At 41.7% G+C, this 24,343-nt stretch overlaps 4 protein-coding genes across 10 annotated transcripts in view; 3 read left to right on the top strand and 1 right to left on the bottom strand.

Annotated features, from left to right (window-relative positions):
- The first annotated feature begins 367 nt into the window (after positions 1-367).
- Positions 368-4,958, top strand: TM2D3 (TM2 domain containing 3). Of its 2 annotated transcripts, none has more exons than XM_084532853.1 (6): positions 368-526; positions 989-1,087; positions 1,881-2,038; positions 2,623-2,797; positions 3,368-3,443; positions 4,601-4,958. In XM_084532853.1, the coding sequence occupies exons 1-6, from the start codon at positions 442-444 to the stop codon at positions 4,764-4,766; spliced, it is 759 nt and encodes a 252-aa protein (XP_084388979.1). In that variant the 5' UTR covers positions 368-441; the 3' UTR covers positions 4,767-4,958. The 2 variants fall into 2 exon arrangements, with proteins under 2 accessions (XP_084388979.1, XP_084388978.1); XM_084532852.1 differs by having other exon boundaries at positions 406-526; positions 992-1,087.
- A 690-nt stretch (positions 4,959-5,648) lies between these two features.
- MAPDA (N6-Methyl-AMP deaminase) lies at positions 5,649-13,649 on the top strand. Of its 2 annotated transcripts, none has more exons than XM_084532850.1 (10): positions 5,649-5,757; positions 6,712-6,842; positions 7,280-7,340; positions 8,106-8,193; positions 8,764-8,845; positions 9,727-9,853; positions 10,566-10,646; positions 11,569-11,707; positions 12,051-12,151; positions 12,676-13,649. In XM_084532850.1, the coding sequence occupies exons 1-10, from the start codon at positions 5,692-5,694 to the stop codon at positions 12,865-12,867; spliced, it is 1,068 nt and encodes a 355-aa protein (XP_084388976.1). In that variant the 5' UTR covers positions 5,649-5,691; the 3' UTR covers positions 12,868-13,649. The 2 variants fall into 2 exon arrangements, with proteins under 2 accessions (XP_084388976.1, XP_084388977.1); XM_084532851.1 differs by having other exon boundaries at positions 5,668-5,757; positions 6,712-6,963.
- Positions 13,650-14,735: 1,086 nt separating this feature from the next.
- On the bottom strand, positions 14,736-22,113 carry LARP6 (La ribonucleoprotein 6, translational regulator). Of its 4 annotated transcripts, none has more exons than XM_084532847.1 (3): positions 22,034-22,113; positions 17,207-17,399; positions 14,736-16,806 (listed from the first exon to the last, which is right to left on the bottom strand). In XM_084532847.1, exons 1-3 carry the CDS (start codon positions 22,096-22,098, stop codon positions 15,733-15,735), a joined length of 1,332 nt encoding a protein of 443 aa, XP_084388973.1. In that variant the 5' UTR covers positions 22,099-22,113; the 3' UTR covers positions 14,736-15,732. The 4 variants fall into 4 exon arrangements, with proteins under 4 accessions (XP_084388973.1, XP_084388972.1, XP_084388974.1 ...); XM_084532846.1 differs by lacking the exon at positions 22,034-22,113 and adding an exon at positions 21,305-21,515; XM_084532848.1 differs by lacking the exon at positions 22,034-22,113 and adding an exon at positions 21,149-21,218.
- Positions 22,114-22,818: 705 nt separating this feature from the next.
- LRRC49 (leucine rich repeat containing 49) overlaps positions 22,819-24,343 on the top strand; it is a 43,211-nt gene continuing 41,686 nt past the window's right edge. The window contains exons 1-3 of one of the 2 annotated variants that reach the window (XM_084532859.1): positions 22,819-22,932; positions 23,453-23,515; positions 24,080-24,167. In XM_084532859.1, the coding sequence (XP_084388985.1) occupies positions 22,879-22,932; positions 23,453-23,515; positions 24,080-24,167 (205 nt within the window). In that variant the 5' untranslated portion in view covers positions 22,819-22,878. The remainder of the gene's footprint in view (positions 22,933-23,452; positions 23,516-24,079; positions 24,168-24,343) is intronic. The other variant, XM_084532860.1, reaches the window with a different exon arrangement.

Raw genomic sequence — 24,343 nt, forward strand, 5'->3', positions numbered from 1 at the left:
TTTTTTAATGCCCTTCCCCTGCCCTCTGAGAAGGGGAGATGGTGGATCTGGTAACAGACTGAGTGAAATCTTTGTTATTTATTTATTTATTTTTGGTCCTGCGGGCCCACTTTTGGTCAGCAGCTTCTTCCTGTGATATTTCTTTGACCCCTTTCCCAGGCTCCGAGGCCGGGCTGCTACTTTGAGGCCACGGTCCACTGCGGCTGCCTGCGGTGCTGCCCCCTCCCTGTGCCATTTGCTCCAGTGTCGTACCACGGTCGGGCACAGCCCCCCAGCGCCCCGCTGCCCCTCCGAGCTCATCCCCCTCACAGCGGCGGTGCCGGGGGGGCTCTCGGGCGGCCTCGCTGCCCCCTCAGCCGCCGCCGCTCCCGCCTCGGCCTCGCCCCGTCCCCGCCCCGCGGCGGGCAGGGCCGGGCCGAGAGGGGAGGCGGCGCAGACAAGATGGCGGCGCCGGCGGTGCGCGCCCTGCGGCGGCTCGGCGGCCTGGCGCTCTTGGTGGCGCAGCTCTACGGCCTCGCCGGCCGCGGTGAGCCTGGACTCGGCACCGCCTTGCCCCCGGGGCGAGCCGGGGAGGGTGCGGTGGCCTCCCAGGGGGAACCGGGGGGGAAGCGGGGGGCAGCGGGGCAGGGCGGCGGTACCTGCCGTGAGGGGTGAGGGGGAGAAGGCTTCGTTCCCCGGTACTGCGCCAGGGCAGGCTCGGTGCGCCTCAGGGCAGCGTGAGGCAGGCGCTGGGCGGTGTGTGCAGTGTGTGCGGTGCCGGGGGATGGGGCTGGGCTGGGCTGAAAGAACGCGGCTCGGCCAAGGGGGAGAATCGGCTCCAGTGCTCGTCTGAACGTGAATGTCCTGTGAGCTGTAAAATAGGAAACCGTATTCTTACGTGTTGTCATTATCCTTATGTTTTGCATTGTGTTACGGAACCTGTGTGCTGAAATCAAACTGTTTCTGACGGATGTCATTCTAAAAATATCATTTATTTATTTTTTTTTAGCAGGATCTTTGATGACCACAAAGCATTCACAGCCTCAATCTACATTTGCAAAGAGTCTTACTTCAACAAGTACAAATACTCCCAATTTTAAGACGACAGGTACAATGTTATGATATTGCTTTTTATTTTTATTTATTTATTTATTTATTTCCTTCTGTGGGCCTTCTTCCTCTGAGTCTGGAGTCCAGTACTGAAGTCCTTGGATTCTGCCTGAGAAACCTGTGCACGGTTTCACATGAATTAAAGACATTGTAGTGTTAACACATCAAGAATTACTTTTAAATGTCATTAACAACTAATTCGGATGATATAATTAGATTGACCATTTTCTACCTATAATATTTTATATGAACAGTTACACTGTCACTGTGGTTCGTGCGTTCTGCATTCACTTTGGATGGTAGAAGTTCTTGAAAGACTTGCACATTCTGCAAGAAGTTGTTACTGTTCCTCATCCAATGTAACTACAGTTTTTGTAAACCATTGAAGAGCACATCTAGGTAACAGTGTTTCAGCCAGATAACAAATTAAGAGGTGATTGTATGAACACATAAAAAGAGCAAGCTGTTAGTTTAGTCCTGAACCAAAGGGACCTGTTTCTATGCCAAAACTGATTATTTCTGCTGAGGATTACAGGCTGAAAGGCACTCTGTGTTAACCCATGTTAAGCACCATTCTGGTATTGTATCGTACGGTGTTGCTGCGCTGTGCTGCATAGAGCTTCTCAAGATCCTTGCAGGTTGCTCTGCTGTGTTCCGTGGATAACTTGGATTCTGTTCACTGTATCGTAAGGAAAACCTTGTGCACAGTGTCAGTGCGTATATGCGTGTGTGTATGTAGACTATATATTTTTTTTTTTTTTTTAATTTTATTAATGTATTTTACCTTTCAGAAAGTACAGAAATTCCATCTTATGTGAGTAATTGTCCTAGTAATGGACTTTGCAGTAGATTGCCACCAGACTGTATGACGTGTAACACAAACTATTCTTGTGTGTATGGGAAGCCAGCCACTTTTGATTGCAAAGTCAAGCCACATGTTCATTGTGTTGTAAGTAACCTATTACCTTTAAACACAATTTTCAGTAATTTAATTCAAGTGTGGCAAGTTGTCATACATGTAAATACCTCTTAAAAAATTATTATTTTTTAAAGGGGTTGCGGGATTCTTACATAGGCAGGTTCATAGTTTTGAAATACATTTAATCTGATTCAACTACAGGCTGCTGGTGGAGAGGCAGATCTCCCCTTCTCTGGGTTGTGTTTCTTGCATTGGATGTTTTTGCTATGCAGCCACATGACAGTAAAATGAGCTTACTGACCAATAAAAACTGAACTGTTTTGAGAATGCGGAGGCTAAATCAAAGGTACAAACTGATCTTGAGGATGAGACAGAGCAAGTGAGAACAAGCTATTTGTCTGCAGCTTTGGTTAGATTAGAGGAAGCAATAATACTAAAACTGTGCTGAATACCTCTTTGTCAGCTTTCTCATGTTGATTTTCTGTGGAACATGGAGGTAGTAAAGAGCGAGTAACTGCCATTTTGCCCAAAATGTCTGTCTATGAAATGCCATTTGATATTGAATGCTGACCTTTTTGTATTATTAATGAAGTGATAATATTGTCCTTCTGTAGGATCAGAATAACCATGAGCAGGAGAACTTTACAATTAACATGACGTGCCAGTTTTGCTGGCAGCTTGCAACAACAGATTATGTATGTACCAATTCTACAAACTGCATGACGGTTTCTTGTCCACGACAGCGATACAATGCCACTTGTACGGTGCTGGATCACATTCATTGTTTAGGTAAGGCAGGCTAAAGAAGATTTTGTAAAGTTTGTTTTCTAAAATGTTTTAACATTTTTATAGCAGGTCAACACAGTGGTTGTTTATAGCAGTTACAGTAGCTTGGTCTATTTTTTCTATGGTTACATTTTAATTCTTCCTTTTAAAAGTGACACCTAATTGTAAACGTTGTTTTTTATGACTGATTGTATACCTTCATGTGAGAGAAAATAGGTCTATTTTATTTTTGTCCACTTCTATGAATCAAACTAATTTGGACAACATTAATAGAAGCCATTTCAAGTGTCTCAGCAGGACAATTAAAAATGTCATGCTGATTTCCCCCAGGTAGTTAAATGTTTCCTGTTTATTTGTTCAATTATCTTGCATGTTCTCTGGTGTGAGAGAAAGATTGATGAACAGAGGACTGTGGAGTATAGGCATTTTTAACAGTGCTTGTTTCAATTAGTGTCAACCCTTTTAGGCTCCTGTTAGAAAAATACAGTAAGCTTTTGCTTCGCATGTCATGTTCTTGCTCATTATGTGATCTCTGTATGTTGCATTAAGGTTTGAATGTTTTCTAATGTTTAGGTAATCGAGTCTTTCCAAAGATGCTCTATTGCAACTGGACTGGAGGTTATAAGTGGTCTACTGCCTTGGCACTAAGGTACAAAAGAACTTTTAGAGAACTTAAAAGTTTAAATGTGTATTGTTATAAACATACTGTGTATAAAATCTTCAGTCTGCTTTTCTGCTCAGTGGGTGTTTTTAATGGTGTACTGAGTACCCCATACATAATATAGTCTGGTTTAGGGTTTGGAGGCATATGATACCAGTAGATTTCATTTACAAGAGATGCTGTCTTAAGTAAGTAGAGCTTGAAAGAAAACATTTTTTTTACCCTGTTTCTGGATCAAATGTACTTTCTCCAGTGCAAGTGCAAATGCTTCTTAGGCTTCACAAATGATTCTTTTTCTCTGAGTAGTGTGTTCTTTTATTCTGTATGGTGTCAAATGAAGTATAAATGCTCAGAAAATTCTGTACACTTCAGATGTTTCCACCCCTTTGTAATATTACATTTGTTAATGTAATTACACTTAAGACTTCTTTACAAAGTGTTACAGCTAGAAATGCTTTAAAAGGGAAGATTGTTGCATTTTTAAATTATTAGGGAAGAGACCAGTGTAGCAGTTTTGAAATAAGCTGTTTAGGTGATTTTTGCATTAGAGCACTACAATAATGATTTGAAAGTAAATGAAGTTCTTTGGTCATACTACCTTTTTCATTAAGTTTTAGTACTTCAGAAATGATAAATTAGGTAGTAAGAGCGTGTATTTCCCAAGACAAAGATATTGTCTGATTAAGAATGTGATCTAACACACTTTCCTTTATAGCAACAGCTGTTAACTCTACCACCAGCTGGAGAAATTAAAAGCTGCATGAATACTGCATGGGGCCAAGTGCACCGTTTGGTTCTGTGTTTCTATAGCTTGTTTGTTTGTTTTTTAAGTTTCTGCCAGGTTAGAAAAGTAGAGAGACAGATTTTTGTTTGAGAATTTTGGTTTTTATTGCTTGTCATGAATGACAAACTTAAGTCTCTGGATAATAGTAATTGGCTAAGAATGCTTTTTTATCCAAAAGCTTATTCAGTGACTCATCTCTTTTTCTACAAAAAAAATAAGTTTCTTGCACGATGTAAAATGAAACTATAATCAGTTTGCAGGCTGATCAGAAAGGTGCAACAGAAAAAAGTACAGAGAAAAAAGTGTATCACAAAAATTGAGTTCAGCTAAAAATCATTAAACCCTGTTTTCGTTCCTATAGCATCACCCTTGGTGGATTTGGAGCCGATCGTTTCTATTTGGGCCAGTGGCGGGAAGGTCTGGGAAAACTCTTCAGCTTTGGTGGACTCGGAATATGGACGCTCATTGATGTGCTACTCATTGGTGTGGGCTATGTGGGACCTGCAGATGGTTCTCTTTACATTTAAATGTAGATGCAGCGTGTTTCAGAGAGGAGTAATTGCTGGGAAAAGGCTCCAAGGAGAAGAACGTAGGAATTTGTGCCGTTGAGTTAGAACAAAGAACAGCTGTTCTTTTTATGTGCATATATTTTAACGTACAGTATCTGTACTTAGTTTGCCTTTACTAAGGTAAAATAAAAGAGTGGATCACTAAGCTGACATTCATTTCCTTTCTTTTATGGACATGTTATTTTTCTATGAAAAAAATTGAACAGCTACCTGGATTCTGCACTATTGAGCTTGGATGGTCTGTCAAGCATCAAAACAGATGTAAGCTACCTTGGATATCGAGTTGTTTACTTCATGTTGTATCTCTGAGTTTGACTTCCTTAAACATGTCAGTAATATATATATATTTTTTTGTATTTGTGGAAGGATAATTTATTTGCCTAAGGTTCTCTAGCAGTCTGTAGAGCACCATGTTTTGTGATCTTCATCTCTGTTTTGGGGCATAGCAAGACATTGGCTTAGTGACTTGTTGACTGAAGACTGTGGGGCTATAGGATTAGATTGCACTAAGATCTAAATATGAACTAATTAAGATACCTTTTAGGATTATGTCAAGATGACTGTATTTAGGTTGGGCTTGAGCGAAAGGTACTGTTATCCTTGTGCTAGCAAACCTGCAAGTTAATTACAAAAACAATTAAGGGGGGGGGGGGGATATAACCATGTACTGCAGTTCGGGCCCCTAGCGCCGCGCTGGGGGCGCCCGGTACCAGGGGCAGGGCCGGGGCTGTGGGGTGCTCCCGGCCCTTCGCCGCCTCTTGTCGCTTGTGTGGGGAATAAAGTGCGGCCGCCGCGGCTCCTCGCCTCCGCCTCGTTCTTGGGGACTCGCCTCCTGCCGGGGGCGGGCGGCCGCCCTGACACCGCCCCCGGGCACCGCGCTGCCATGGCGGCCGCCGGGGAGCGGGAGCGGGAGCGGGAGCTGCGCTTCTACCGCGAGCTGCCCAAAGTGGTGAGCGCCGGGCCCCGGGGGGCGGCGGGTGGGGTCCCTCACCGGGCAGCCCTTCCCTGCTGCCCCGGGCCCCGAGAGCCTTTCCTTCCCTCACGCCCTCCGAGTTTCGCCGGTTCCTTCTGGGGCGATAAGGCCTCAGCGCCGGGGGCGCCCCGCTATCGGCCGCAGCCGCGCCTCCCCGTCAGGGCGCTGCTGGGGCTGCGCCGGGGCTGAACCGCTCGGTGCCTGCCTTCAGCCAGCTGAAATGTCATATCTTGAAAAAGCCAGAATTGAAACTTGAAAGAGTTAGGTTTTCGACATGCTTGCCATTCCAAACCTTGGGGAAACGTTTCACCAAGTTCTTACCCCCCTGAGAAGGGCAGGATGCCGGGTGGGTGTGTGTAATGGGGCAGATGGGTTTGGAACAAGTTGGGAGGGCACTGGGGAACTGTGCCGTACATCAGGTGCCCAGAGACCATGAGGAGGAGCAGAGAACAAGTGAGGGATGCAGTTGAGGGTATGGGGTTTGGATCCGTCAGTCAGGCTGACAAGAGAAAGTCAGGCAGAAATCAGTCTTGGGCAGTGGAGGGCAATTAGTCCAGGTGCCATTAATGGGTTGAGACCGCATCTTGCTGGATTTCTGGCATGAGTTAAGGCTTCAAAATATTGAGAAAAAAAAATAATAGTTGAGCAGATTAGCTCCAGTTAGCTGGAGAGCTCTTTCCTAAGCTAGCTGTGCACCTGGTGAGATCAGTGCTAACAACAGCCCTCCGAGTGACAATATGACAGTCCTAGTTGTATTTGTGCACGTGAAAGTGAGAGGAAGCAGTTGTTAGCCAAACGTGGAGATAATTGTTATTTTCCAACTTGGAGTGAAACAGTAATGTAAGATACAAGAACCCTAACGCAAACAAGGTGTAGAAGCCATCCTTTTCACTTAAAAGAAACAAATCCATAATGTATTTCCCCGCCTAGGAACTTCATGCGCATTTGAATGGCTGTATCAGTTCTGCCACAATGAAGAAACTCATGGCCCAGAAACCATACCTTCAGATCCAGAATGGAATGACTATGATCGACAAAGGGAAGAAAAGAACCTTAGATGAGTGAGTAGATATGTGTGTGTAAGAGATGAACGTTTACCAAGTGTCTTTTAATTCAGTTGAAAACAGAACTGTATGGCCTTGTATACTGACTGCAGAAAATATGTATTGGAGTCGTATTACGGTAAGATCTGTTCAATTTTTTTCTGGTTGTATCTATCTAAGAGGTGACTTTAGATCACTTTTTACAAACACATTTGTGAACAAAATGTAAATCTCATGTCAGTACTTTCTCTTGCTAAAGTACTGTTACCTTCTACAATCAAAAATTGCTCTTAAGATTGTCTTGATCGTCCTTTGAAGGAAAATTCAACATGTAATTTAAGCTACAAGTTGGTTAACTGAACACTGAGTATGTTTTCAAGATATAGGTGTATTTTTTTTTTTCTATGAATACTCATTTTTCTATTCAATGTTTATTTTTTAACTTTTTATTTTAGATGTTTTCAGATGTTTCAGATCATCTATCAGATTACCACTAGGGCTGAAGATATTTTACTGGTAAGCTAATTAAAACTTAGCTTCAAACAAGCAATATGCGAAGTCAAAATGGTTTGGTTTAACAACAATGGATTCCAAGTAACAGTGTCAACATTGTTGCCTTCAATTGGAAGTCAAATTTACTAGTGTAAGACACATTAGTTTTGAAATGCAGGATTGTGTATAACCTTTCAGTTTGATATTTTTTAAAAGCAGTGAGCTTCCAGTATGGTGGTCATTATTACCACTCAGATGGTTAGACAGCTAGTGTCGTAAAAATGTGATGTCTGCTCATCATTAACAAAGCTTTGATTTACCATACTTTCCTTCATCTTCTTTGGCTTGTTATATACCAAGACTACGTAACTAGGATGTTTACCATGGATTGCAATATTGACAGAAAGAGTGGTTGTGGGATCACAACAGAGAAAAAAGTGGTGTAGTGTCTTCTTTTTTCCTCCTGTAAAAGGAATTCTAGGCAGCCTGTTAAACTTTGAGAAAGATGCAGTAGCTGTGAGAGGGGTTAGGAGTGTGCCAGCTGAGGAGTGTTCTTGTTCAGACATGAAAATTCTCATTTGTTATAACTCTCTCTAGTGTCTGTGAGGGAACCGAAGCTACCTATCATGTGTAGTATTTTCAGGGACAGAGAGTGCTGGAAACACATGGGGCCTGAACTTTTGTAAGTGTTTCACACCAAAAGATAAGTAGGTCCTTCTGTTGTTAAAGAGAATATAAACAATTATAAAGGTTACTTTCACCATGTTGAATACACTGTTTCTTACTCAGATAACTAAAGATGTTATTAAAGAATTTGCTAATGATGGTGTCAAGTATCTGGAATTAAGGAGCACTCCTAGAGAAGAAAACTCCACAGGTATAGTCTGTTCTAGCTTTTAATTTTTAAATCTGAAGTACTATAAGACTTAGTTAAGATTCTGCTATTAACAAGGCAAGTCAAATTCAGTTGGTTCAAGAAAAAATATTTTAAATATGAAAGCAAAGATTTAGTGAAGTAAAAACATGTTACTTCGCTATTAGATTTTCAGGGATGAAAACTTGTTGGTTATAATTCCATTATCCAAGAATTTGGGTTATTCACTTCACTGTGACATCTGAGTGTGCTAATATGTTTAATAGCTAATATATTTTATTCTATTTCTCCACCTTTTATTTTCTTTTGTATACAGTTTAACAGAAATGCACAAGAGAAGTCCTATTGCTACATTCTGATTCATAATAAGTTATTTTCCTAGATCCTTAGGAGGAGGCTTAATCCAAATATATGTTCCAAGTTAAACTGTGTTTAGAAATTGAATTAGGACTATGTAAATTAGAAAACTATGGAGTAAAATAAAAGATGCAAACTGAAACTAGAGAGTTGGATCTGCAGCATAATAAAATTAATTCAAAAATGTTGATTCCAAATGTGTACATGTGTTTGTAGGTATGACCAAAAGGATGTATGTTGAAACTATACTTGAGGGTATAAAGCAGTGTAAAGAAGAAGGCTTGGATATAGATGTAAGGTAAATAAAGTACACGGAGTGCCTCTGTTTCAAGGTTTTGTTTAGTCTGATACTCGGTCATGGTTTGCAGAGAGGTTTACAAATCAGTATAGAAAAGAAAATAGTGTCTAAACTAGATAAATTTTATTGATTTCTGTATATATAATTTTTATTAGCATACAGTTTGACTAATAAAAGCTTTTTTACAGAAAGTCACCTGTAAAATGGAATGGAAACAGATAATTGATATGGAAACCTGTGTGTTTTCTTTTTTTTTTAAAAAAAAAAAAAAAAAGCTTTCTTTTTACTTATAGAGAATAAAAGTGAATGCAACTTTTCAGTTCTAACACTGTCCATTCTCTGAAATGTTTTCAGGAGCCGTGCTTTTGAAGGAAATTGCATTAAATAGTCTTTTTCAGGGCCTACGTTCATTGCAAGATTTTTGTTGGATTAGCTGCACAAGCAACCTGCAGTAAAGGAGGGGTAGTTAAAATGAACAGAAAGGTTTTAGAAGATGTCAGTGGTTGCTTATGGGCAAGGAATCTGCATGGCTCTCTTATTTTTTCAGTAGCAAGCAAGCAGATTTATTTGTGTAAGCTGAAGATTTTTCATATTTCCTGTGTGCCTTTCTGAGAGGTTGTTCACCTGATGCTGCAGGCTGCAAAAGAGCAATGTGTTGTTCCCTGCCCTCCCTCTCACCATGGCTGCTGCATTTCACAGGGTCATGTCTTGATCTGATCGATATCCCTCTGCACTTTGGTGCCTTCATGAATAGTTTCTGTATAAATATTCTCTGTAATCAACCATGAAGGAAGTGAAGTGCCATTCTTATTGGTATGAGATGTGTTGGTCTCTTTACACTCTAACTTGTATTTTACCGGACATGTACGCTTATCTCCTAGATTATTAATAGCAATAAACAGAAGAGGTGGCCCAGCAGTTGCTAAGCAGACTGTTAAGCTTGCTGAAGAATTCCTGCTTTCCACTGATGGAGTTGTAGTAGGACTTGATCTCAGTGGTGATCCAACTGTAAGTTTTTGTTTTGTTTTGATCTGTCCTTAAAGATAAATATTTAATATTGTGTAACAGCAAGCAGTTCCAAAAATACTTCGTTCTTTTAAGTTTTTGTCATATGTTTGTTACTAGTTTGATTGACTCGCTCATAGTTCTGATACCAGGTTAATCCCTGTTGCTGTATGGGAGAAAGAATCCCTAAACAAAGGATTTGTAGATTTTAACACTGAAAAAAGAGCCAGTGAAAAGCAGCATTTATCTGGCAAGTGTCTGTTAGTAAATTGTAGCTGCAGATTGACTGTGTTGAGGCAAATGAAATACTATTTCAAGTTGAAATTAGTATAAACTTTGTTTAGATGCAACATATGCTCTTTGGGTATTAAACAAGCAAAAAAAATAAATAAATTTGAGGATAGCTGTCAAATTGAAATGAAATAGCTATAGGTGGCAGTTATGGAACCAGTGTCAAAATGAAGACAGTTGACTTAGCACTCACTGGTGGGCATCATCTGAATTACTGATGTTTGGCCAATTGGACTAAATTGTGCCCATATAGCAGAACGTTATCTGATGTGGTGCAATCAAAAATGGAATAACAACAAAACAAAAATAATTCCATGTAGCTGTATTTGAATTATTTTTTTCACGTTGCTAGGCTTTAAAATCATATAACTAGAGGAGTTCTGTAGAACAAGATGTAGAATGATGATGTGTTTTTGTCTTCAAGGCAGGACGTGGTCAAGATTTTTTGGAACCCCTCTTAGAAGCAAAAAAAGCAGGTCTAAAGCTAGCATTACATCTTTCAGAGGTAAAAGTTTTATCTATTTTAATTCTCTGTTATTCCTATTTAAAAAAAAAAAAAGTGATGAAGCTAACATGAACTTGTGTGGGTTTTGAACTTTTCATGAAAAACTGGTGCCCCCTAGTTTGGGGCATTTTTGACAAAAGAAAACAAATCTTCAACAATCATTTGTGAATGAGAACTGTTTCTTACTGTGTTATACCTAGTGGAGTGGAGGCAGGTGTGAATTTGAAAATTAGAAATACTCCAGGAGATTCCATGTTCTTTTCCTAGTATTTTATTAGAAGGCATGTACAGTAAAAGTCATGCAGTTTTATGAGTAAAATTTTACTTTCCTGTTTGTTCTGTGTATATCAGTAGAAGGAGTTGAACTTCTCCATACAATGTGGTGAATCGGTGGCTAAAATTTACTCTGAGGCTGATAAACACTGAAAGCATTTTAATTTCTTCAGAAAATTAGACATGATATATGTTATCACACATCTCTTTATATCTATATATGCAGTTTGAGGCCTCCAAATGTAGGTACTTCAGATTTTCAAATAGTGATTTTCTGCTATATACCCTTTTAAAATTATAGAACCATAGAATATGCCGAGTTGGAAGGGACCCACAAGGATCATTGAGCCCAACTCCGGGCACCACACAGGTCAACCCAGAAATTCAGACCATGTGACTAAGTGCACAGTCCAAACGCTTCTTAAACTCCAACAGGCTTGATGATGGCTTCTTTGTTTTATAATTCAACCTTGGGAGTCACTTTCATGCACTTGTTCTTTCTTTAGAGGGTGGCAATGCATATGTTTACTCTGATTAACACTTTCCTTTAAATCAGATATGCTTTGAAAATAGAACTTGGACTCGGTTGTAGTTATTTAATATGCTATTTTATGCTGCATTGACAGAATGTAAAATATATCCTCACTAGATTCCAAATCAAGAAGAGGAGACTAAAGTTCTCCTGGGCCTGCCTCCTGACAGAATTGGACATGGAACATTTCTCAACTCTGCAACAACTGGTGCAGAAGAATTAGTGCCGCTTGTTAGACAGAATCATATACCGATTGGTAAGAAAAAAACATTAAGAAATTACTTGGTAATCTCTGGACTTCAAAATATCATGCTTACTGCTGATCTAAGTAATTCCGATTTGTCTTTGATCAGCTTTGACTTAGGAAACAATTAACGTGGCAGTGCATGTGAGAGAATTACCTGTGCAAGTATACTGGTGACACTTGCATTTTTGATGTATTTGTGGTGGCAAATGATGTTTCAAATGAAAAGGAAACAACAACTATAACAACAATAGTTAATTTTAATTTTCATTTAGGGATAGAAGCAAGTCTATTAGTGTGTCAAAAACCTATAATTTCTTCTGACATATATCCTTGTTTCTTTTTTTTGCCTTAGAACTTTGCATGACGTCAAACATCAAAACTCAGACAGTACCTTCCTGTGAGAAACACCATTTTGCATACTGGTACAACATGGGCCACCCTGCAGTGCTCTGTGTAATTTATTTTTTTTTTATTTATTTTAACCATGCATTTATACCAAGAGCAAAACTGGTGTGAAACTGGAGAAGTATATCTCCTTTTCTGGCTCAGAGCTTACTAAAAATTTGAGTTGCGGCAGCAAATAATCTGCTTACAGCAAGTCATAATGTTCTGTTTGAGAAATGCTTCTAGTACAAATGGAAGTTCTTAATATTGATCCATATAGGGAAAATTTAATAATAAGATCAGCAATATACTCAGTGACCATCTGAACTGTTTATATACTGATAGACTTCACTTAAACATATTGGTCCAACACTTGCTTTTAAGCTTGTGCTTACGTGGGTATTAATTATGTTGAATGATTTTGAGTGAAAATAGGGCAAATAACATATGAAATAATAACCAATGATTGAAAGAACTGGAGGGCAGTGTCAAAATACCAAGGCGAAGCAGGTTTGTAATGTGTGGGCAAAACCCTTCTTGATGTAGAAAAACTAATTTGATCTTTTTGTTTGTTTGTTTCAATTCAACTCTAGACCGATGATAAAGGCGTATTTGCAACAGATCTATCGCAAGAATACGAGCTGGTTGCAAAAACATTTAATCTGACTCGATCACAGATGTGGGATCTTTCCTATGAATCAATCAACTACATCTTTGCTTCAAGTGAAGTCAAATCAAAACTAAGGGAACAGTGGTGTAAATTGAAGCCAACTCTGTTTGGTTAATCAAGCTGTTGTTCTAATTTAGCTTAGTTAATAACCTTTTCTTTTTTTTTTTCTTTTTCTTTTTTTTTTTTTTTTTTTTTTAAAAAAAAAGAAATCCCTGGCTTTGGCTTTTTTCAGACTTCAGGCTTAGAAATCCGTTCCATAAATCATGCCTTTGCAAAAAGTACACAGACATGGATCCTTTGTTAGTGAGGACAGAAGTAAGTGTCCTTTCATAGTTGGGAAGAACCCTCAATTAGTGATGAAAGTCCCAAATGTCTCATCAGGTGTTTTATATCCATTTGACATGACATTCAAAGCAGAATAACAACAAAAGTTAATTGGAATATGTCGTTGTACCAGAAACATTTAAGACTCAGAATAAAGTAAAGGCATGGTTGTTAGGGTTTAAAGGCTATCTGTTGGTAATGTTATGCCAGGCAGTTTGGATACGTGGTGTGTGGATTTGTTTTTTGTATTGTTTTTAAGCAGAAGTTTTAAGCAATTGATTGCGTGTGAAAACAAACAACCTCAGGGAGAATTAAACATTTGTCTCAAGGGAATTTAACATTGCATTTGCTTTTATTGCAGTATATGTATAACTGAAACCTGCTGTGGCTTGTCTGCTATATGAGGTTTTGCCCACCGGTGCAGTCAGTATGGATAGTAGTTAGACAAAGCCTCAGAAAATTGTGACATCCTTGGGGCAAATGGTCTAATTCTTGAAATACTTTTTAGAATTTCTATTTGTTTCTTGTAAAGGGTAATAAAAATACTTTGAACCTGCATGTTTTCAAAACTAATTCAAATGTGCCTGCGTGTCTGTGTGACAGAAGTGTGTGTAACCTGCTGCAGGACTTTGTGAGCTCCCAGGCAGTCTTGCTCTTCCCTGTGGCACCGTTTTTGTTCTGACAGCAGAGGGTGCTCGTTAGTTCAGGTAGTGGAAGGTTTTGCTGTATGTCTGTATGCCTCTGTATATCTATTTTATACCGAGATATCGAAGTAGATATTAACAACAGCATGCAATGGTATATAATGCTATATATTCCTGGTTAGTGTAGGAAGTATGCCAAGAAAAGGTACAGTGTTCTGGATATACAGTGAAACAAGGCTGTTGTATGTAATACGGAGTTAGGGAATCACTCTTCTGAAGGCTACATGTACTTACCTGTTGCTGAGATACTTGCAGATGTGGTGCTGATTTAACAAAAAAGACCAAGGCCAAAAAAAACCCTCTTGCATATAACAGTATTTATACTGTCTCTGCCAGTAATGGAGGTCAGGAGACAACTCAGAGGATTCTGTTCTGTGAAGTGAAAGGAAAAGAACAGAAATGTGTTTGGGTGGCTACAGAATTACATGCAGAATTGATGGATTTCTGTACATAGGTTTCTGTGCGTTACTACAATTACTGACACTGCAGAACATGCTTAGAGCAGAAATCCAAGTTGGAAAGGATATTGAGGTTTGGGATAACGAATTGCCATTGGATTAGACCTTTGTCATGCACAGTGCACAAGTTATACATCAGAAACTAAAACCTTACTTCCTTAATATCGCTGGGCTATTTTTCAGAAGTGTAACTTTCTGAGCTAAAAATGCAGAAGTATCTCTTTGGCTTCATATAGAATAATAGTAATTTTAATTTAAGCATTTCTTGCTGAGCCTATTTGTTAATTCCAGAGTTAAGTGAGATAATCAGTGTTAGTGAGATACTGCTGTTTTAGTGTTACAGTATTGCATAACAATGACTGACATAGACTGAAGTATCACCACTTAAGTAATAGGGCAGAAAACACTACTTGGTGAATGCAGTGTAAATTCTGAGTAACTACTTTTAGAATTTCATATGGTATAGATAAGCTTACTTTTGAAGTAAAAGAAATAGATTTAGACTGAGTTAATATTTAGTTTATTTCCATCTGATTACATGAGATAACACAGAACAGTCTTCAATGCTCAGAGTCTTTACTCACATCACAGGAAAATAAACATTTTGGTCCTATTGAACAACTCTCTGGAGATATATGCAAGCAGAGAGCAACTGCTCACTGTAGCAGGTTTCTCTGTTTCTTTTCAGACAAACCCAGAAAGTCTTCAAAACGTATGTTCCTTATGATTTGACTGGTAACATATGGCAGCTTATCATAATACAACAGCTAAACAGTAAGCATTTACATCCTGCTCCTCAGGTTTGCAAATAATGTAATTATATTAATGATTTTAGATGCCTGTTTCAGTATTTAGCCATTTCACACTAATAGAAATAATGTGGATAAGGGTACTGTATTATGTAAGTGCATAAGATGATTAAGGGATTGGAGCATCTCATACTGGAAGGGGAGAGAGCTGGGGCTGTTTAGATTGGAGAAGGCTCAGGGTGGATCTCATCAGTGTATTTAAGTATCTGATGGGAAGGAATAAAGAAGATATAGCCAGGCTCTTTTCAGTGCAGCCTAGTAAAAGGAAAAAGGGTAAAAACTGAAACGTGGGAAATTCTACCTGAACATAAGGAAATGTTTTGGTTTTTTTTGTTTTGTTTTTTATTGTGTGGGTGTTTGAACACTGGAACAGGTTGCCCAGAGAGGCTGGGGCGTCTCTATCCTTAAAGGTACTCAAAACCCAACTGGACATGGTGCTAACTGACCTGCTGTAGCTGACCATGCCTCAGCACAAGAGGTGCACTGGACAGTCTCCAGAGATGCCTTCCAACATCAACTATTCCTTGAAGTGAAAATACAAATGTACAAATGATAAAGTCTCCGTATAAATATAAAATATTTAAAAATTAAATACTGACTTAACTCAGTCACTCAAGTGACAGTCTTTCACCAGGCTTGAGCAAAAGCTGTTGGCTGACTTGTGGAATTATTTTGAAATAATGATTTATTCATTCTTCACGGCTTTCCTTCTTTCACATCCACTATGGAATCCTTTAGTGCCATCAGGACCTTTAGGCAGCCGCAGCACCCCTACAGGTAGACCATCTGCATTTTGTATTTTCCGAGCTAGCATGGGGCTAGTGCCTGGACTCTTCTCTTGCGTTGCAGTTTGAGCTTTTCTTCTCTGTACCCAGGGGCTACCAGAGGGAGTGATACTGCTATCTGAAGAATAATCTGTACATTTCCTTGGAATTTCAGGGCTAGTACTTGGATTAAGTTTGCCGTCTTCAGCCAGCGGTGACTTTTTGGTTACTTTTCTTAGTGAAGATGGACTATTCCAAGGACTTGATCTGGGTGACACATTAGGACTCAAATGGTTGTTTGGGTGAATGACAGGACTCAACTTATTTGTAGTACTTGTTGCAGTACTTTTACGTCCTGACAGTGGTGATGCAGGATTACTCTCTGGGTCAGAAGAGCTATTTGCTGAAGATTCATCACCAACAAACTGAAGCTCCTCAACTCTCTTGTTAAGAGATTTAACCTTCTTAAAATTCTTGCTGGTGTCCTCATCGTGGTTCTTGTCTTTAGGAACCTTTTTCTTTGGAGGTTTCATGCCTATTAGGACAACTTTCATGCCAGTCTCTTTCTTTTCAGCACACATGAAGTCATGAGCACGTACAGCAGCATCTACTTCTTCAAATTCTATAATTGCACATACCTGTGTTCCCACTTGGGTGTACTGATTGCTGAACCTCCTGATATCAGGTGGCAGATCCCTACCAGGCTTGAGAATCCGAACCGATGAAATTACACCAAAAGTTACAAAGGCTTTGAGGAGATGCTCCATTACCTTCTCTTGCATACATCCATTTTCTTGTTGTTTGTTAAGACCCTGCAGTTCAGAAACCATGTGGATATCATACACGAGCAACATTCTGGTAGGAAGGTTTTCACCGGGAAACACCGGAACTGGAGTATTTCTTCTAACCTTTCTGTTATCATCATTGAGCTCAAGAGTTTCTGAGTACTTCAGTGCATAGGCTGTGGTTCTCCAGTCACGGGTAAGGTGTTTCACCTTGAAGATGAACATAGATAGGTTAAGCAGTACAACTGATGGAACCCACATAAACATCTTAAAGAAAGCCAAGGCGGGTGCAGGCTCCAGTCCACAAATTTTGTGAGGTTGGTTGATAGATACCTTTTACTACTCTGTTTTTAGTATCACCATACTTTTGCAAAGGTCAAATCTGCCTTCCCTTCTCAGAGACAAGAAAGTAACTGCCAGCATTACTTAGTTACTCGTGCATAGCTTAAAGTAACTATCACATCAAAACCACATCAGCCCCTCAGAGAGCAGATAAGGACTATGGAACTGCCTCTATAAAGTAAGTTATTTTCATACCTTTATTTTTTTTTTCCCTTTAAGATTTGTCAGGCTTACACAAAGGACTTAAAGTTTAAATGAGTTAACTTACCTTCTTAAAAGAAGTGAGGAGTTTAACACTGACATAGCCCATCTTGTTTCTCCTCACATGCTTGAGAAGGAAGGCATCTTTCTCAAGGTTCTCATCTGAGAAGTAATATTCAATCTGTGCTATTAACTTCTGGATCAGGTCATTATCTGGTGGTTTCCAGTTCTGGTCACAGTCATCATCATTTTCCCCACCACTGGAAAACAGCCAAATAATTGGATTACCAGAGCTTCATTTCATATTAGTAGAGTAAATAAATAAATAAATAAATAAATAACCTCTGAAAATGAAAAAAACATAGCCATAATGTTGATTCCAGCTTCTTTCATATGTAGGCATTAAATAGGTATAGCCCTATCCAGCCGAGGCAGGAGGCCAACTCCTGATGATTCTTTCCAGTCAGCATAAGGAATCCTGAGCTCCTTCCAAAAGCTGAGCTCAGTGTAGAACAATGAGATGTGTACTAATGCCTTGAAAATGCTGCCAACTCCCATCCTACCCCAAAACAGACATGCAGGTGCACGAGAGCTTAGCGCTACACAAAGGTCCCCCAGTGACTGGTTCATTTGTCAATATGAACACGTTAACATTTCTGTGCTTCATGAGTAAGTATCACATAACAGAGAATTAATATTCCAAATTGATGCAATGGTATTTTCTCAAACATCTGCACTGCATGAATGCATTTGGTACCAGAAGCCAGTACGCAGAGAGTAGGGCAGAGCAACAGGACCATTGCACTTCTTACAGACAACTTCCATGTTGACAGGGTAACTTCACTGGCAGTTTATGCATGGACTGAAGCTCTTTGCAGGTCCCAGAGTAAGGACTTTTGGTGCAGTAGCAGTTCACGTACCATACCTCAGAAGAGCTGTACGTGCACACACACGTGCAGGTTGCTAAGATATCATTTACCTTTCCTGTCTCCCCCTCCCATCCCATTACCTAGGTACGTGCAAAGTGGAGCACTGCTGAGATGCCTAGCCTGAAAAAGATCTTGCAACCAGGGAATTGAGCCAAACTTTTTGCCACGTCCAGTTACAGCAGTGTGTTTGTTGCTGGAATACAAATGACCATTTAAACTCTGTCATCCAGCACTGAGGCAAGCAGTTCACCCACAGCCACAGATGTTGCTATAAGAACTATGATGCACAAATCTATCTTAAAGCAGGGCCATTTTTGTTTGTTTGTTTTGTTCTTTGTTTTTTTTAGCTGTTGGCAGCCAAGTTTTGCTTTGGGACCATCACAGAAGTTTCTGTTCAGAAAAATGTACTATTCTCCCTAGATCCGATAAATGATGTAATTGGTGTTTGTATGGTCTCCTGTGTACCTCAGCAACAAAAAGGAGAAGTCACGCATTTTTTTTATAAGCACTTTTTGCAGAGCTTCTGAAATCATTAAACAAGAGGAAGCAGGCATTGTAGTAGGGTCCTCCAAGGGTAACCCTGTGCGTGGGTGAAGGCTACTGAATCGCCTTGCCTTCTAGAAATAGCCTTGTTAAAATCTCTTTGGGCACTTAATGGGGTATGGTTCCAAGGAATGACAAGAGTGAGACAGTAAAACCAAAAAAAAAACATGAATTTCAGTTCTTTGAAAATGCTGGAAGATGAGGATAACAGATACATTTATTAAGATAGTAAAAAAATGTTTAATGGCATGCTGTGGGTGCTGATTTTAGACAGAAGAAAAACAAGGTTAAGTATTTATTTTTCATTGCAGATATTCTCTACCTCACTACCTCTCATTGTCCATTCACTACTGGTTCAGAGCTAGCATGTGCACAAGAAATTTAGAATGTCAACATTTTAACATAGCCATGCTCTGCTAAAAGCTTGCCTTAAATTCAGGATGGAGCTTACAAATTTTACAGGTTTTATTAGCAGGTATTGGCAGGTATGTGGAAGGTTCAGATGGAAAGAAAATGGAGCATCATGCTTTGGGAAAAAAATGAACTGCATCAGTTCCATTCTTACAGTGTTAACACTGAATCAGGATGAAACATCTCATTTCACCTCTCTAAAATGTTAAATATTGGTCAGTCAGAACTATACACCGTTTCTGTATTTAGCAAGTAGTTCAGCTTTCACAAAATTTCACAGCAGCCCTCATTAAGTGCTGTACTGGGAGTTTCACCTCCTGCAATTGCAGAAATGTGTAATTCGCTCCATATTAACTCACAGTAATAAACAAGTGGTAGTACCTCCAAGGCATCAATTCCAAAATTAATACAAAGACAGTTTATGAATCAGTATCAGGCAATACTGAGAAAAAGGTGCCTAATAGTTAGTCACAGCTTTCATTTACTTATTTATTTAGGGCTTTGTGGAAGATAAACTTGTCAAAACTTAGGATAGAACTGAAAACAACCGTGTAATGCTGAGACTCATCTGGCTGTTACTCATACAAGAAAATCAAGATATCTGCATGGACTCAGAACTTTAATATATATTTTATATAAAAACTCACAAACAATATATTAAGTCAGATGGAGCGTTACATTTGGTCAAGCTTTTGCTGTGTCTTGAAAAGAATACGGTATTGTATTAACAAGCGCTATGTGGTAATATACCAAGCAGCGTTATGCTGATGTTCCAACAGTGCAATCACTCAAGGCAGTGGAACTCTTTTAACAGAATCCAGTGCATACAATATCAGGTGCCTACTCATGGGACAGGTGGCAGCATCAATCATTAAATCTCAATGTCTATTGAAGAACATTTTATTTTTGACAGACGTCACCATAAAAAACATCCACCTTTGAAGGTCAGATTCTTCCGGAGTCTGGCTGTATGCAAAAGAAATTTAAGTTGGGCAAGAATAATTTGACTTTATGCACAGGAGAGCAACTAGTTTCTTATAAACACTCAGAAGATTTTTCTGAAGTGCCTGGCAGCTAAGGGGGTGAGGACCGAATGTTAAAAATACTGGGAGACTTCACCAAGAACTGTAGTGTCTTGACTGTGAGGAATTTGCTTTCATTTTTCAAGTTATAAAGCCTAGAATCTGAGAAAAAAAAAATATATCTAACATCTCTTAGCTTAGCCTGACTGCAATGGCTCACTCTCAAAGGCTTTGGAGCAGCCCTGACAATTTTTGTAAATGCATGGGTAAATCACGTCCCAGCAGATACCACGTTCCCAAACTTAATCCTTAGCTAAGGTTACGTGCAAATGGCAGAATCGTGTGTGAACTTCACTCACCTACTCTTGTGGTAGAACCTTTGCAGTTCTGTCCATTGCATTATCTCTGGCCTTTCCTGGATCAGGAAGAGGCCATTTACAAAAAGGGCACCTCCACAAGAGCTGGGTATAGATCAGCATTGTCTGCAAACATTTTTGAAGATAGTGCCTACTGTAGAGGATTAAATAAGTGGCATGTAAGAGTTACCTCTTATGTTTTACAAAGCTTGAAGAAATACCCATACCTTTCTTAGTGTATGTCAGGGCTAAATGCTCTTACACGTACAGAACAAGCTTATGCTAAAATTTAATAGTGATGTTTTAATGTTAATACTGTTATTACAGTGGCCTTACAGTTATATCCAGTTTTAATGCTATACGAACTCTTTCGAACAGCCTGTCCACAGTGCTGTGTGCTAGTTTTAGCAAGAACCACACCACTTCGTAAGTGCAAAGCAAGCGTGCACACCAAAACCACTTTCTGCTCCCCTGCTAGGTACGTAGGACGTAGCTGACAACCTGGGCAACTGAGTAAAATCCCCCATCCCCAGCTACACCTCTGTGAATTAAAATAATGCATGGCAGTTCATGCTGAGTAAACACAAGGATGTGAAGTTAGGGAACTGATTAGGAACAGCTGCTTTTAGCACAGAGCACTGCGTTTCCCGTTACAGTACCTGAATCTGTGCGTGACTGCCCTACACCTGCAGCTCTAGCACAGAGCAGGAGGGGACCTACAAGCAGCCCTACAAACAGCGTTATTTACCTCCCTGCCACGTCCTGGCACAGAAGCCCTGCATGCCTGGGCATCCATACCGGCTCCCCGCGCCCGCCGCCGTTGCATCAGCCGCGGCAAGCGGCGGGGAGAGGCCCCCCGGCCCCCCCAGCTCCCCCCGGCCCTTCCCGGCCCCGCCGGGCTCACCTGGCCCCGCAGCGCCCCGCGTCCTCCTCGCTGCAGCCCCCGCCGCCCGCTGCCGCCTCGGGGCCGCCGCCCGGCCGCGGCTGGGCCATGGCCGCTGAGCGCCGCGGAGCCGCCGCTGCCACGGCTGCTGCCGCCCCCCCGCCCCGCTCCGCTCCGCTCCCCGCCCCCGGCTGCCGGCCGGCCCCTGCCCGCCCCGGAGCGGGGAGCGGGGCCCGGGGCTCTCGGTTGTGTGAGGGAGCGCGGGGCGAAGCAGGGACTGCGCCCCCCGGGGCGCTGCTCTGGTGCACAGCCCCCTGTTCTGAAACACGGCCTTGACTTTGAAGTTGAGGCTGTTCCGCTGGATGTCAGCGTTTCCGCTGCTGGGGTAACGTGGACTAAACTCTAAATCGTTCCAGATGTCCGTGTAAACACTCATTCCCCCGCCAGGGAAGATGTTTCTTCCTGCTAAATGGAGGTAGGGTCTGTACGACACCTCCCCGCTTGCTGTTTGGCTGTGGCGTGCATCTCAGTTGTGCCCCACCGTATGGCTCCAACATTTTCTTCTGAAAAATTCGGACTGGCAGAAGGTCAGCTTGCACGCAGGGGCCAGCTCTCATCGTGACAAACAGGCCCCGTGAGTCAGAGCCGCTGGCATCAAGCATAACGAAACGACCGCCCTGCCGCTGTGGCTTTGGCTTATTTTTAACATGCCTTAAGGGATGAAATATTTTGTTTATGAAATACGCTTACCCGCCTCGCGAGCCAAACCTCTGTTCTCTGCATTTTGTTCTGAGGCTTGGGTAGGGCATCGTCATGCTACGGATCACAGTGGGAGCTGAAAAGACACACAAACACCTTCTAGGAGAGAGCGGGTGCAGGGGTCGTGGCTCTGGGTTTGCGTTTGAGGCCAGGCAGCTGCCTGCCTCCCTGAGTGCAATGGGGAACCAGGCCGTGCCCTGGATAACCAGAAGGGCCCCGTTCATCTGACGGTTCCTCCTGCCGGGGTTGGGGACATCCTGATCTGTTCAACTCAGACCTGTTTTCCTGCCTGCCCACGGTCGGTGCACAGAGCAGCCTCACTGATGCTTCGCTTGTTTTCCAAGCAGCCCTATCCCTGTCCCCTGGCACAAATAAACGTGGTAGAGATACCGAGGTAACTGGGGTGGGTGAAGACTGACGCCATTCCAGACGCTGTGTTGACGTGACCATCTCTGAAACTACCTGACCAATTATTTATTTATTTTTAGCACAGCAGCGACCTATAACGCTCAGGTACCCACAGAGGTGAGTCAGTGCTGGGGACGGGGAGAACCCACAGCCGGGAGTACCGGCGGTGAGCGAGACCCCACGTCCCGACACCCAGCTAGGGTCACAGCCCTGTGAGCTCTCACAGCTGTCTCACGGCACACGCCGTGTTGGCAGAGGGCTCCTAACCCAACATCCCCGCGTTTTGTTGTTCCCAAAAAGGGCCGCGCCTCAGGGAGCCGCCCGCCTCCCCTCTCCTCCTTTCCCTTCCCCTCAGCGCCCGCGGCGGGCCGGAAGCGGCGGTTGCCGCGGTGACTGCGGAGCCATCTCCGCGAGGGGCGGCGGCCGCCATGGTGCCCAGCAAGGGCCGGGCCGCCAGGGGCTCGCGGGCAGCGCCCGGCACGGTGGGTGCCGCCGCGGAGGGGGCGGGCGGTGAGGGGGGCGGCGGCCGCGTCCCCTCAGGGCGGCGGTGTCGGGGCTGAGGGCGCGGAGCCCCCGGGGGCAGGGAGCCCGTCCCCGCGGGGTGCCCGGCTCGGGGCTGGGGGCGGCGGCGGGGGAGCCGCTGGGTCCGGTGCTTGAGGCGGGTGAGGGGCTCGCTGTGGCGCGCAGCCCCCTCAGACAGGGTCACGGACAATGCCGGGGCGGTCTCGTATGTGTATGCACGCGTTTGTGTTGTTTCCTTCCGAACAAAGCATCCCCGTTAAAGTCACCCTTCTGGCTTTTACAAAGCCCAGAGTGACTTAGTGTTATTTAATGCTATGACAAAATAATATTCCTCATAATAATTTGGAAAGGTAGTTCCTCTTATTGTCCGGTTGTAGCGCTGAAGGTACCGTTTTTGAGGGAGAAACATATTCGTTAATCTTCTTGTATTGCTGCATGTTTTTGACAAATGTTCCCTTTTTATCTTCTTCCAATTTGCAGGTTAATAACTGTGGTCTTCAGCTGGTTATCCAGACCGCCTCAATCCCTGATAAAAACAAACCAGTAATTACTATTTTCTTTTACTTCAATAGCTACATTAAATAACGTGCTTTTATGGTATAGCCACATTTGTACGCTTTCAGTTAGGAATTGCCTTTTCGGTACAAATATGTTGATTTGTAATGTATTGCCCATTGTATCTGATATCCTTTTCAAGATGCATTTCATTCTAGTGAAGATGTGTAAAGACACTAGGATGTACCATAGCCTGCCACAAATTTAATATACATTCTTATGATTCCATCTCTACTTTTTTCCTTCCCTTAATTGCAATAGTCCTATTGGGTAGTGGTTTTTTTTTGTTTGTTTTTTTCCCTCCCTCCTTAATCAGTTGTAGAAGAATGAGTTGGTAACGTTCATGTTTTCATTTTGGTTTCCAAAAGCAAATTCTAAGTGATCATATCTTATTAGAATGAATGCTCTTCATAAATACAGAGCAGATTTATTTTTTGAAGCATTCCCAGGGTGACCTGAGAACTGTATTTGCTTGTAAGGTTGTGTTTGTCTGTGTAAAGACGCTTCTTGCATTTGAAGACTTCAACCTTTGTTTTACACGTTTTGTTACAGTTTGAATTCAGGATAAATAAAGAGCAGTCATCTTTCCACAATAGACTTCTGCAGCATGATCTGGAAAAAAACTATTCAGGAAGGCAAGGTGATATTCAATAGGGTTTGTTTGTTGTTTTTTTGTTTGTTTTGTGTCTTTAATCTCATTTTTTTTATTAACAAGACAGTAAAGACAGACTGTGTGATGTGATTCTCTTTCATATGTGACAATTTTTCCTGACTATATCATAACCTGAAGCTCCCATCGCTCTGTTGCCTAGCACA

The sequence above is a fragment of the Aythya ferina genome, assembly GCF_964211825.1.
Source record: "Aythya ferina genome assembly, chromosome: 11".
In the NCBI taxonomy this organism is placed as follows: Eukaryota; Metazoa; Chordata; class Aves; order Anseriformes; family Anatidae; genus Aythya; species Aythya ferina.

Coding starts and splice junctions, on each gene's coding strand:
- TM2D3 (XM_084532853.1), top strand. CDS start 442: ATGGCGGCGCCGGCGGTGCGCGCCCTGCGGCGGCTCGGCGGCCTGGCG. Junction 1,088..1,880: donor TCCCAATTTTAAGACGACAG/GTACAATGTTAT, acceptor TTTACCTTTCAG/AAAGTACAGAAATTCCATCT. Junction 3,444..4,600: donor TCTACTGCCTTGGCACTAAG/GTACAAAAGAAC, acceptor TCGTTCCTATAG/CATCACCCTTGGTGGATTTG.
- MAPDA (XM_084532850.1), top strand. CDS start 5,692: ATGGCGGCCGCCGGGGAGCGGGAGCGGGAGCGGGAGCTGCGCTTCTAC. Junction 5,758..6,711: donor ACCGCGAGCTGCCCAAAGTG/GTGAGCGCCGGG, acceptor TTCCCCGCCTAG/GAACTTCATGCGCATTTGAA. Junction 11,708..12,050: donor ACAGAATCATATACCGATTG/GTAAGAAAAAAA, acceptor TTTTTGCCTTAG/AACTTTGCATGACGTCAAAC.
- LARP6 (XM_084532846.1), bottom strand. CDS start 21,393: ATGGCCCAGCCGCGGCCGGGCGGCGGCCCCGAGGCGGCAGCGGGCGGC. Junction 17,400..21,304: donor GCGGGGCGCTGCGGGGCCAG/GTGAGCCCGGCG, acceptor GCTGTTTTCCAG/TGGTGGGGAAAATGATGATG. Junction 16,807..17,206: donor TCCTCACTTCTTTTAAGAAG/GTAAGTTAACTC, acceptor TTCATCTTCAAG/GTGAAACACCTTACCCGTGA.